This window comes from Lactuca saligna, chromosome 4 (assembly GCF_052625555.1).
Source record: "Lactuca saligna cultivar CGN05327 chromosome 4, ASM5262555v1, whole genome shotgun sequence".
Taxonomy (NCBI): domain Eukaryota; kingdom Viridiplantae; phylum Streptophyta; class Magnoliopsida; order Asterales; family Asteraceae; genus Lactuca; species Lactuca saligna.
The window spans coordinates 91,452,581-91,466,495 of NC_136420.1; the positions used below are offsets into that span (position 1 = coordinate 91,452,581).

General features: G+C 31.0%; 1 protein-coding gene across 3 annotated transcripts in view; it reads left to right on the forward strand.

Moving 5' to 3' along the window:
* LOC145038685 (uncharacterized) overlaps positions 1-2,831 on the forward strand; it is a 3,320-nt gene extending 489 nt beyond the window's left edge. For 2 of the 3 annotated variants that reach the window (XM_078986968.1, XM_078986970.1), the window contains 13 exons: positions 321-431; positions 544-642; positions 740-888; positions 1,001-1,073; positions 1,167-1,241; positions 1,336-1,446; positions 1,552-1,594; positions 1,715-1,784; positions 1,864-1,957; positions 2,035-2,130; positions 2,214-2,240; positions 2,321-2,544; positions 2,608-2,831. In XM_078986968.1, coding sequence (XP_078843094.1) covers positions 360-431; positions 544-642; positions 740-888; positions 1,001-1,073; positions 1,167-1,241; positions 1,336-1,446; positions 1,552-1,594; positions 1,715-1,784; positions 1,864-1,957; positions 2,035-2,130; positions 2,214-2,240; positions 2,321-2,544; positions 2,608-2,734 — 1,260 coding nt within the window. In that variant the 5' untranslated portion in view covers positions 321-359 and the 3' untranslated portion in view covers positions 2,735-2,831. Of the gene's footprint in view, positions 1-307; positions 432-543; positions 643-739; positions 889-1,000; positions 1,074-1,166; positions 1,242-1,335; positions 1,447-1,551; positions 1,595-1,714; positions 1,785-1,863; positions 1,958-2,034; positions 2,131-2,213; positions 2,241-2,320; positions 2,545-2,607 lie in introns of all 3 variants that reach the window. The other variant, XM_078986969.1, reaches the window with a different exon arrangement.
* Positions 2,832-13,915: the final 11,084 nt, after the last annotated feature.

Genomic DNA, 13,915 nt, shown 5'->3' on the forward strand with positions numbered 1-13,915 from the left:
GATCATAGCAACCCCCATATATCTTATAGTTAACTAGAAAAATCAGTATTATAACTATATGAAGTTTTTAATTTTTCATCACATTCTGATTTTTGTGTTCTTTAGGTAACTTAGCCTGCTTCTCTCTTGTGTATGCTGTATGCATGGACTCTTTTGTCTCGAGTCTTTGATAAATATGCTATTATATTCTCACTTGTTAGTAGGCATTGTTTTTTGTCTTGATTATAAAGGAATAATATTGTATGGAATAGTTATTTGAGTAGAAAACATACTTAAGGTTTGCTTCACTTTAAATATAAAGCTTCAGTTGGTTTTTGTAGATTGATTTTGTTAAAGGAACGGGGAAATCTTCAAAGAAAATGAAAAAAGTTCAGAAAAGGGACATTAGTTCAGATGATGATGATGATAACATCACATATCAACTTCAGAATGTAAGTAATTCTTTATGTTTTTCTCCTCTCAAAATAAACTCTATTAGAGTGTATATATAGAGAGAGAGTTAATTTTTTTTTCTCATTGTTTATTTTCCTCTATATTCTACAGTTGGATAATGAGACATATGGAATTGAGGATCATCATACTAATGGAGATGAAGATAGTGATGATGAAGAAGAGTATCACTCTGAAATAGAAATTATGAATGTAAACAGAGCTTCATTGCATCTTTATCTTTGTTACTTTATATTATTTATTTCATTACAAATTAATTGATGGATTTCAAAACATTTTGTTGGCATAGCTGGAGAATGAGGAAGATGTTTCTGGAAATGAGGATAGTGCTTCTATGGGAGATGATGATGATGATGTAGACATGAAAACAGAAGACAACAATCATTCTGATAGGGAAGAACTTGAAAAGGAGATAAATGATATACGCCATCAAGAACAGTAAGTCCCTTATTTTTAATTTTTTTTTTTATTATGGCATACATTCAGATACCAAATCATTTGCTCTTACATAATGACTTTTTTTTTTTTTTTTTCTTGTGAACTTATGCAGAGACCTTTTCAGAAACATAAGAAGAGACCCAAATGAGGATCTTCAGAGAGGCAAAGCAGTAAAAAATCAAGGGGTATACGAGTCTTTTATATATATTGTTATTCATACTTGATAATTTTCCTGTTGTTTCTTGTGGATTAATCCAATATCATTGATCTTTTTCAAGGCTCTTTGGGACAAAACTCTTGAATTCAGATTTTTACTACAGAAATCATTTGTAAATTCAAATCGACTTCCACAGGTTTACTTCAATTCACAATTTTTTTTACTCTTTTTAACATCTATGTGTATTAATGTAAAACATCAAACTTTTTCACTTTGAAAACTCTCTACAGGAGCCAATCAGATCTGCTTTCTGCAATTCTTGTGAAGAAGTTAAAGAAGCATATTCAGACCTAATTGATTCAACTAAGAAAACCCTAGATTCTATTCTTAAATTACAGGAGGTAAGATATATATATATATATATATATATATATATATATATATATATATATATATATATATTTTAACATAATGAGTAGTTTATTATTGAGAAGTTCTGTTAATAGGCACTTGTTGAAAAGAATCCCTCAATTGTGGAAGCATCTAAAGGTATATTCCAGAATAAAGTCATAAACTATTGGGCTAAATGCAAGAAATAACAAAATACATATTGTAATTTTCATTTATTGTAATAAATATTGTTATTTTACATATTTGTCTTAATTGAAGGTGATGCAATTTTAGATGCTTCCAGAAAAGGAGATGAAGAATGGTTCAAGATTTCTCAAATGCAGTCTAGGTATTTTTCTTTTAAAATTATTTTCCAAGTGTTGACTCTAATTTGACTACATTTTATTAATAATATCACTATGATGCAGAATTGCTCCATTTAGAAACATGTCAGTGGATAAATGGCAGAGGAAGACACAAGTGACAACTGGCATCAAAAACAAATTTCAAGCCTTCAATCAGGTTAAATTTACAAGTTTGCCCTCTTAATAAAATATGCTACTAGTATTTTATTCTCACTTAATATTTAACCCTTGCAGAATATCAGCGAACAAGTTGCATTTTACATGCGGGACCCAAGTAGAATGATCAAAGGGATGCAACAAAGGAGATCCGTTGTCCCACTTTTTGGAAATGTAACAACATTTCACCTTTTTTTAAAAGTTAATTTTAATTGTTTTCTGATTTTTATTTAATTTAACGCTTGTGTAACCAACAGGTTCTCAACTCAACTCTCGAAGATGAGGTATGAAGTTTACTTTTTACTTTTTATTTGTATGAAAGATGAGTTATGTAACGACCAATGACATATTTACCCCTGATTAGGTAACTAATTGTGATGGTGATCCCGAACTACTTGATGACTCAGAATTCTATCAACAATTATTAAGAGAATTTTTTGAGACCATTATTCCGGAATCTTCCGAGGAAGCACGTATTGCACTCAAGAGACTACAAGCTCAACAACCTGCGTTTTATGCCCTCAAAAGTCTGCAAACAAAAAAACGTAAAATTGTTGATCGATGCGCTTCTAAAAGCCGGAAGATCAGGTACGAAATGACATATTTACCCCTACGGAAGGAAACTATATGAAATGAATTTTTAATTCACAGGTATCGTATCCATGAGAAGATTGTGAATTTCGTGGCCCCTGAGCCTGTGAAGATGCCTCCGATGGCTCCTAAGTTATTTGAAAACTTATTTGGTCTCAAAACCCAGAAGCTTGCTTCAGTATATTAAAGACATATTTCAATTTAATTAATTATTTAATTTTTTTTAATGTTACATGTATATATCTTTGGAACATTGAAGTTATAGTGGAACTTGGGTTTTCTTCGTTGGCCTTTGTGTGTGGGTGATTTGAATTAGGGGAAATTACAATTTTGGTCCATGTGGTTATGGGAAAATCATGAATTGCGTATCTGTGCTTTCAATTTGTGACAGTGAATTTAGAGCTGTTGAGAAAGTGTAAATGAACGATTTTTACCTTCAATTTTGTATTTTGGAATCAATTTAAATGTTAATTGTTTTAGGCTTTTAGTGTAGTCTGCACCATTGGAAATTTTCGTAGGTAAACATGCAAAACATAAAGCTGTTTTACCAGAAAAATAATAACCAAAAGATAGATTAGGAGTAAACACAGACTTTAGAGGAAATATTCAAATAACGTGTTATGGTAATTCGTACACCATTAGACTGATTGAAAACTATAATTATGATGTTTCTTTGATATATTCGTTCTACTTTGGCTAATGATGAAACGAACTATTTTGTATGAATAGTTTGGTTGTCCAGGTCGGAATTTACGTAAAACTTTTATGGTGTTGTTGTCTTTTTAAATTAGAAAAAAGTTTTCAATTTCAATTCATAACATTTCAAATAATATCGGCGCTTGAAAAATGATTTATGAGGGTAATTAACTGTTGATTTCGTTTACGTTCATTTTCTTTTACCATAGAAAACCTTTGTGTATAGTGAATTAGGCTCCGGTTTTTACATTATACTCATTGTCATGTTCTCATTGTATCAACGCTATCATTAGAAAGGGTTGATTAATACTCATTAGATATTTCAAGTACATCCATCTTTTAACCTACTAGGATATTCAGAAAAGATAAAATGTGGTTTTGTTCATTGATAATGGTTTGTATTCACCATGCTCGTCATTCTAAAGAAACCTTGTAAATGTCTTCCTCAAAACCATTAGAAAAAGTTTGGCAAGAGTTGTCATCACTAGGAAATGAGATACAAGATACGGGTTGGCCTTGCCATAGTGGCTTGTATTACTCTCCTAAAACAATTTATATGACCATGTTGCCTCCAGACATTCTGTCTTTTGGCAACTAAGAGATGATTAAGATTGCCAACATCAACTTTAGCATTTGATGTTGATGTTATACGTGTTCATCGACTTGACATCCATACAAGAAAAACTAACCATCAAAAGTTACTTAATGTTTTTCTTACAGTTGTTTGTAGTTCGATTCGCACATGTTGAATGATTTTGTCAATAATAATTGAAGAACCCTTTTATCCCCCTAAACATATAATAGACCTTTATATACTATCTCACTGATTTCCAATTCATATTTTTCAACGCATTTGTAATAAAAAGGAAAATAATTCAGGAGGGCAACCAACTGTTGATTTTGTTTACATTTGACGATTTTTTTTTTGTATATAATATACCATCGAACTTGTTGTTTGTGTTCACCGTAACCCTTTTGACCGACTATCACCCGTGATGGTGTGACATCCTTATTTTCACGAACAGAAAAGACGGATTTAATTATGCTTATTTCATTTTAGAATATAATTTTTAAAGAATTATAATGTGGAATTTCTTCACAATAACGTGATAATATTATTACCAAAGATTTCCAAGAAATGCATTTCATTAATGATTTAATGACATATTTTCTTTAATTTCTCATCATATCCAAACAACAAGTACCTTCGTATCGATACCTATGATACAAAGAAACTGAGTGGGTCAGGTTGGGAAATCTGATGAGTACATAGAGATTTCAATCCTATATATATATATATATATATATATATATATATATATATATATATATATATATATATATATATATATATATATATATATATATATACCTCTTAAAACCTAAAAGATCATTAATGCACATATATCGCATATAAGCAATCTACCCCATCCCGTCGATCCTCACATTTCAATACTATATAACGACATAACTCATACTCTTAGATTTGGAAACGAATGACTTTACCTAATCTATACTCTCGGATCAAGAATAAATGATTATATCTAATTCATACTCTCGGATTTGGAATGAATAACTAAGTCTAATTCATACTCTTGGACTAGTGATGAATAACTATGCCTAATCCATACTCTCGAACCGTAGACGAATGCTTATGCCTAATCCATACTCTCAGAGCAATACCAGAAGACTATACCTAATCTATACTCTCGGATTTGGAATATTAAAATTCTACTCTTCGTTTAGTTCTCGTATGCAATCTTAAGGATATGCTATCCATTGTCCCACTTAAACTTAAGTCTCGTTTACAAGTTTTATATTATCTCTTGGTAAGACTATAACGCTCAACTCCTAAAACTTTTATTCTTATTATCATGAAATAATATATATATATATATATATATATATATATATATATATATATATATATATATATATATATATATATATATATATATATGAAAAGTAAATATAAGGCTGTTATATATACCTAAGCTTAGGTGTGAACCAATCAAAACGAGGTAGTTTTAGTATAAATCATAATAAATTAATATTTTAATTTCCTTATTTTTAGTATCAAAAGATCTTCCCCACATATCAATTCAAAATCTTTAATGTACTTTCCTTATTATCATCTTTGATTATATTTTTTTCTCCCGCACTTTAAATTCTTGCCAATAATTCTGGAAATTCGTTGTTTCTGATCATCACTTTTACTTATAAATTACAAAATAAGTGGTTGTAACAGAACACGTGTTTGTATGTTACTTCAAAGAACACATGGATTATAATTGAATTTATATACATTTACCACACATGGATTATAATTGAATTTATATACATTTACCACGTGTTATACGATTTCATGTTTGTGTGAATACCATTCACATTTTTTGGTGATTTAATTCCTAAACATATATATTGTAATTGGGTTTTACTTTGTAGGGATACATCGACAATTATAAAGTGATGTACTGATGTCAAATAAATAAAAAAAATTGAATGCATGAGACGATGATTATGATTTTGAGAAATTGATTTTGTCAAATAAAAAAGCGAATACGATGAAGTCTGATTATATGAATAATTAGAAGAAAAGAAAAATTAAGCTAAAAAGGAATAAAATGATGTAGTTTTGATAGGTTCTATACCTAAAATTAGGTATATAACAGCCTTATATTCAATATCCCTTTTATATATATATATATATATATATATATATATATATATATATATATATATATATATATATATATATATATATATATATATATATATATCTTAGCACATATAAAACCATACTCAATTCGCATATCATATATTAACAAATATGTTCTTAACATATATTCCAGGCAATAAACATGTATTTCACATATAAACTCTTTAACAAATATTTAATACTTTAATTAATATGTGTATTAAAATCATTTTCATGAAAGGGACTATGCACCCACATCTTAAAGTAGATGACTTTAAAGTCAGGAAATGCTTAGCTTTAGCACTTTGCTTTTCCCTTGATGTGACATAAGTTTAATTATCAGGAAGTCTTAGTTAATTATTCTTTATGACTAATTAATAGTCTAGATTTGTCAATAACCTCAATGTCTACTGATCCATAGCTAATAAGAGATAACCAGGTAGGATTATATCAGAGGTAGGGTGCGTTTGGTATACAAAGTATACTGTTTGTAAATCACACTTTAAACACTTCACTAAATCCAACCTAGACATTATCCCCGTAAGTAGATCAATCAATAATATGACGTTGGAATCACTGACAAATCTTATTTATAAAGACATAATAACAAATATGAACATAAATATAAATTACACTTAAAATAATATCGAGTATAATCTAACTTACAGAGATTTCCTAGGCAGAAGTCCAGAAATTGCATTGGCAGAGCTTCTATTCGATGGCTACTATTTGTTGGGCACTCAGGGTCGCAGGGCTTCGCCAGAATACTAAGAACTAAGGTAAAATGGCTATTAGTTGGCGAATAGCGGCAAATAGGGCGTGTAGGGGAGTGAGGATGAAAGCTTATACGAAGGCAAGTATATATAGCCGAAAAAAGCGATGTGCGCCGCACATCATGTCGGGGAGCGCCACGCATCGTGTCCGGGCGCGTCGCGCACTATGTCGGGGTGGTGACATGGCATTCATCTAGTGGTGACACGTGTCGCAGTCTCGCGGGTTGTCAGTGCGTACTGCCCATCTTGTCTATGCGCACGACTGCATGTAAAGTTTTTTATAAAGTCTTAGAAAACTCATACGAGTTTCGTTTTCGATGAGTTTTATATTCACGCATAGCGATCAACGAGATCTAAAACTTTCATTCGGTTAATTTTGACTTTATTTTAAAAGTTATATTTTTAATAGGTTTAAACTGTTAAAGTCCGTTAAAAATTCATAATTGTCTCGTCCGACGTTCGTTCTCGACTCTCTTTATATTGATGGACTTCTATTAACGAGATATTCGACTCTTGTTTAGATTGTTTCTCCTAATAGTTGACCAATCTTAATTTATGTTTATGAGCCGTATACTGCTACGCTGAAATTTTTAAAATTCATAACTTCATCTTACGAAGTCAAATTTTGGACGTTCTTTATATGTACACTCTCGGTTTAACGACTACTACGACTTTTGTTTAGATCTCTTAGGTTAAAATGTAATTGATCAAAATTTCATTTTTACGATACGTAGAGTCGTGCAAGTTTAATTGCGAAACTTCGAAGAAGTATAACTTTTTCATACGAAGTCAGATTTTTATTGTTCTTTATATGTACGAAATCCTTGTCACATATACTATAACTCTGTTTAAGACTATTTATTCTAAATAACCTCCTATCAAAAAGTCATTTTTAATGCTTAATAAATTTTAATTGACTACGCCGAATCTGCGGGTATTACAAATAATCGGTCAAAAGAGCTATGATGGACACAAACAACAAGTTCGATAATATATTGCGTACAAACAAAAAAGGAAAAAGACCAAATATGAACAAAATCAACAGTTGGTTACTCTCTTGAGTCATTTTCTCTATCGACGCCAACTATCCGAGTTAAACTACGAGTAAAACAAGTTTGTTTGTTTGTTTTTTTAACTCATTTGTTGTACATATTATTAATATAGGCATGCAAACCAAATTAATAATTTTGGAAACAATAGGTCTGATTTTAAAGGTTTATTAAACACAAGTTATAGTTAGAGTCATGGAAAACAAACAAATTATCATTTTTTTTTTTTGTCATCAAACCTATGAGATACCATCATAAGCTAACTAGGATATGCCTACTATTATGTGTATTTATAGTCGTTTTATGTTTGAAAGTAAAAATAATATTTAAAAGTTTTTTATTATTTGCTAAAAAGAACATGTCGTTCTGATCAAAATTATTCATTTTTTTAGTAGTTTTTAAAGAGGTAAAAGCGTTTTTATCGAGTGATTATTACCAATTTACCATGCAAGCCTCTTAGTTTTCAATCAAAACTCTCTTAATGACAAAAAATTATTCCAATATGAGTTGTCATTTAATAACATGTTTTCTTACATGGCTATCCTAATGAACCCCTCCTTTAAAAAAAACAAAATTCTGAGAATTACATTTGGATTTTACTTAGGGATGAGAATTACATTTGGATTTTACATTTGGAATTACATTTGGTTTTCTTACATGGCAAAAACCGGAGCCGTATGATGCTATTTTTCAAGGACCGGTTCCAACATTTGAAGACACGATAAGAATCGGTAGGAACCGGGAACCGGTAGAACCGGAACCGATAGAACCGTCGGGCCGGTTCGGTTCTTGATTTTGGCTGAAGCCGGTTCCCGGTTCCGGTCCGGTTCGGGCCGGTTTGGTCCTTTTGCTCATCCCTAATTTTACTCGTGTCTATAATCTAACCAAAGTTTGTTGAAAATCAAATATTTATTTTTAGAAGTTATTTCACCATTAAGCAAACAACTATGGTCAACAAAGTAATCCAATCTACCTTAATAAATAAAAATAATTTTATCAAATGTCAACTTTTTATTGAATTTGATGCATGTAATTTTCTTACAATTTTAAATTAATTTTTTTCCATTTTTCATTTTTGTATTTTTTTCATACTTATTCAACTTCCACTTATTAAATGACACCTCATAACAATTAATATGAATTGATGTATATAGTAAACCTTCTTATTTCTATTAATATATTAATGAATTCCATTTTTGAATTTATATTAATTAATCTTATTAATATAGATTAATTAAGACAAATTACATAAATAATCTTTGTGGTTTACTTTAAATAATACTTAATTTTTACACATTCATATTCAACATGATTATTTAAAACATGATAATAACTTTTTTATTATTATAGATTAAATTACTTATTCATCATTTTATTTATATTTATTTCAAAATATTACTTTAGAAAATACTTAATATCTACACCTTATATTTAATCTGTTTAATCAATCCGTGTAATACACGGGCTCACAACTAGTAATTGATTATACGGGGAGGAGGTCAACAAGGAAGTGCATGCCTAGACATGACCAATATACAACATAGTGTCGTTTGCAGTGGCAATTGACTGACCTAAAGCAAATTGTCAGAATTGCAACAAACTGAAAACATAATGATCTAATTCTAATAGAAAAAACACAGTGTCAAAATCACAAAAAAATAAAAAGTTAGTGAGTTTTGTATCATTTACCTGAAAATATACTCTAAATCTTGTAAACATTTGGTAATTATTTTATATATTTTAGAGATTTCTATGTAAATTTAAGTGTGTAAAGGTGAGAAAGGCCATAAATGCTAATTGAACTTTTTTCCCATTTATATATATATGTGTATATATATATATATATATATATATATATATATATATATATATATATATATATATATATATATATATATATATATATATATATATATATGGCTTTGGTTATATGACAAATGATATATGTTATATAAATATATGAATGAATGTGGGCCAATGATTTTAGTTATTTTAAAAAATGATTTGTATATATTATTAAATTAAAGAAAAGTTGAAAATCACACCTAATTAAAAGAAAGGAATACTTAAATGTAATGATATACATTTACATTATCTACAAAGTATGCAACACCAAATTGTTTGGTAAGAATGTACATTTGCCATAATTGTTGAAAATGAATCGATGCATGATATATCGTAATCAAAAACCCTAATTTTTGCTATTCTGGAATATCTCTAGAATCCGAAAACCAATTCTGAAATACAATGAACTGGGTCCGAAATACCGTACCTGATTTTCTGATTCTAGAACATACATCAAAAAATCCTAATTTCGGAATACAATCAAAAACCCTAATTCCAGAATATAATCAAAAACCCTAATTACGCTCCGAAACATACATAGAAAAATCCATAATTAATAATTCTTTTGATTGTAGCACGATAGAACATACGCAATGGTGTTACTACAACCTGCAGACCTGAACTTGGGCGCAAAATCATAGCGTGCTTACAAAACCAACCAGTTTGTGCGGTGATGTTTAGGAAATCATGTTTTAGTGATTACATGAACATGTCGATGGGTGTCGAATGTCACCCTTTACTATGTCACTGTCTTTTGTGTAAGGAAGCTACTACTTTTTATCAAGTTGACCTAGAAGAGCTTCTATTTCCGGTTGGCGACTATCGGGTTTGCTTTGTTAGGAACTCATTCTGCTTGCGGTTCGGGGATAATTTCCATCCCAAATCTGGTTTTGCATCATTTGGAGAATGTGTGTTTCCATTTATGCCGCTTTCACGTTTAGTGAGTATGGATGACCTTACGAATGTGTTTAATAACTCACTTCATCAATTAAGCAATGAAGACGTGGTGAGAGTCTCCTTGCTATATATGCTAGACCAATGATTTTTGGGGAAATAACAGTGACATCCAGTTACTTATGAACGTATGACACTCGTCTCTAATTCGCATGAGTTTAATAGGTATAACAATGTTTTACCCACATTATATCAAACTGATATGTACTTATTAAGTGTAATTTTTTGACATAAGTACCCATGGGGCAGATTTATATGGGATTTCACTTACAAACAATTGCATACTATGTTTGATAAGACTGAGGACCATTTGAACCCAAATGCGCCAAGAATCAGCAGTAGACATAAATATACTCTGCATGGATTTGTCTATGCATTTGAGGTATGTACACTATGTTTAATAAGTGTTTTTAAGCAACAAGTATTGTAACTTTGTTAACTTGGTACGTTGTTTGTCATCTTTTGTAGATTTGGATCTTTGAGACATTTCCCAGAAGTAGTATTGTTGGTTCCCCTATACCGAGTGATATCCCTCGTGCAGTTGCATTCTTTAGGATGAGGCGTTTACATGCACCTGATTGTGAACGTATTCTCGATTTTACTAATTTATGTAGTTTAGTCCACCTAATAATTTATAAGTTGATATGACATAAATAACTTACGATTAACCTTTATATATTATTTTTTATGCAACCCCCCCCTAACGAGTTGTTGCAGCCTACTGTGTAGGAGCCTGCTCCTAGTTGGTGGATTGAGAGTGTCCGGTGGATAGATGTAACATATTACACTAGGTGGTGGATTGAGAGTGTCCGGTGGATAGATGTTGCATATTACGCTAATGTTTGAGTTATGGTTTCTTTGTTAATATTTTAAAACAATTGTTTTTTGAAGATGTAGCAAAAACCAGTTTATCCTTCCGAACAACATTTTGTAGAATATTATGATATCGTACAAACATCACTACGTTTGTTTGTTTGTTTTTTTTTTTTCTCAAATCAACAGTACCATACTGTTGGCTACATTTTTGACTAGTATGTATACTCTTATACTAAACATTATTTTTGCCACTTGACTTGGTCCTACTTGAAGATTCAGTTTTAGTTGACTCTGCAGGAAAAGGAGCGTCACAGTTTCTGCTTATGTGAACGATCCTTTGGCAACGACTACATTTTTCTGAATCAAACCTGCACCTTGGGATGGGATACGGTTATAGGTTTTAGGTTGTCCGACTTGTCATTTGTCCATCAATGGTGGAAAAACAACCATGACTTCATCTAGTTCTTCGGATTCAATTGGAACTGGCACAGGAAACACAACCTCTGCATATGTTGAACGATATGTTTCCATTGTGAAGTACGATAACATCCATGCACTAGTGTTGATATGTCAGTTCCTTGAATACCGTCATTGCATAAGTTCAAGGTATACCCAACAATTTCCATTTCCTACATGTGCATTAACGACTTTCCAAGTTTACTATACCATTTTTTATTTGGTCAGTCACCTCATATCTACTTTGATCAATCTGGTATACCCAAAAAGCAAAGGATATATTGATAGGTAGTTTAAGAAATCTTTCTTCAGGGTCCCTCTCAATAGATTAGAGCATACATTTTAGCATTCCATGCTCACCAATATGAAATATGTATACAAAAATGGTTATTTAAATTTCGTTTTTTCTGTTTCCCCCGCAACATATTATCAGTACTATTAGCTAATATGCCCTTCAAGAAGTGACCTAATACCTTTTTGTTTGCTTGTCGGTGATGGGGACGCAACTATGTGTTTGAACAAATGTGTTTATTCGATAGGTTAACCACTTGAAATGAATCAATAGTATTATGTTTTGTTTCCCTAATCCGACAGTCACAATTATCCATATAGCGAACAACTTCAAACCTATCTTTTGTAGATTTTTTCACTTTATATTGGAAACCTTCACTAACACTTTTCAATCCTAAATTAAGCTTAAGTTCTTCTTTGTATTTGAAGAGTTGGTATAACTTAAGATGGGAATTATAGTTGTGTGTTGTGACCCCTTTATGCTTTTTTGACCTAATTCGGGTAGTGGTAAAGGATCAGACATACCCTAATGGGTGGATTGTGTTTCTTCAAAGTCGAAAAAATAATAAGTAAAATTTTCCTGTTATGCTTTTTGAGATTGTGGTAAGGGATCAATTTCCTCTTCTCCATCTTCATGATCATCCCCATCAAATTTAACGTAACTCTGAAAATATTCCACTGACTCTCAATGTGGAACTATATTACCATCATCAACCAACATCATTAGATTTGCCTCATCATTTGCAGATTCATCAACATCAATAGTAAGGTCATCCTGAACAACAAATGTACGTTTAGATGTATAATCACCCCCATGTATAGGTTCTTTGTAAGAAGGAACATGGTTGGTTCTCATAGGTAATACATTACAAATTTGGTTACTTTTAGCACCGAAATAACCATTTCCAGAATAATTTTTCATGGGAAATCAATTAGTACCACTATCCATAACATTATTAACAACAAACAATTGTATAATGTTGGAAGGCATAATAGTAAAAAAAAACTAAAAAAATATCTAACATCACTATCGTCAAGAATCTACATAACTATATTTGATCTAGGACATTGAAAAGATAGACAAATTTGATTTGTGTGTAACCTGGACTTGGAAGCAACCAACGTAGTTAACCCAATGAAGTTGATATCACTGGTTATATCTGCACCAAAGCATGTGTAATCCGGAGTAAGATACTACATACATCCATCGATACGCTGCCATGCCCTCCACTAGAAACTGAAACTTAGAAAAACTCGTATAAGTATTCATTCCAGAACGTTTTTGGAAATTATCATACACAAAAATATAATAAAAACACAAATGTATTGCATATTTGGAAGGAAACATAGAAAAACCCTAAATCTATCTCCGGTACACCACTCCGAAATGTACGGCCATTATGGACGTCAGTCCAGAATTCGTTTTTTCAGTCCGGAAGGTATGGAGTGTAAGATTCCGTACCTCATCCCCACCAACCGGCAACCACTCCGGAACAATATCATAAATACTCCGGAATGTTGTATTCCGGAGTACATTTCTGGAACAAAATATCGTGCTTCAAAATATGCTATTCCGGATCAAGTGGTCATTTTTACAAAACATCTTCGCCGCTAATGCCCTTCTTTCTTGTAGTGTTGGTTATTTTTATTAAAATGATTGTTTATTAATGTAGATTACTCAATTTCCATAACATAGGAAAATATTATTAACTGATTTGCCTAATTTAATTGATATTAATTGGTTTAAATATTTACCGTATCTAAAAACTTGATCACAACCATTAATGGAT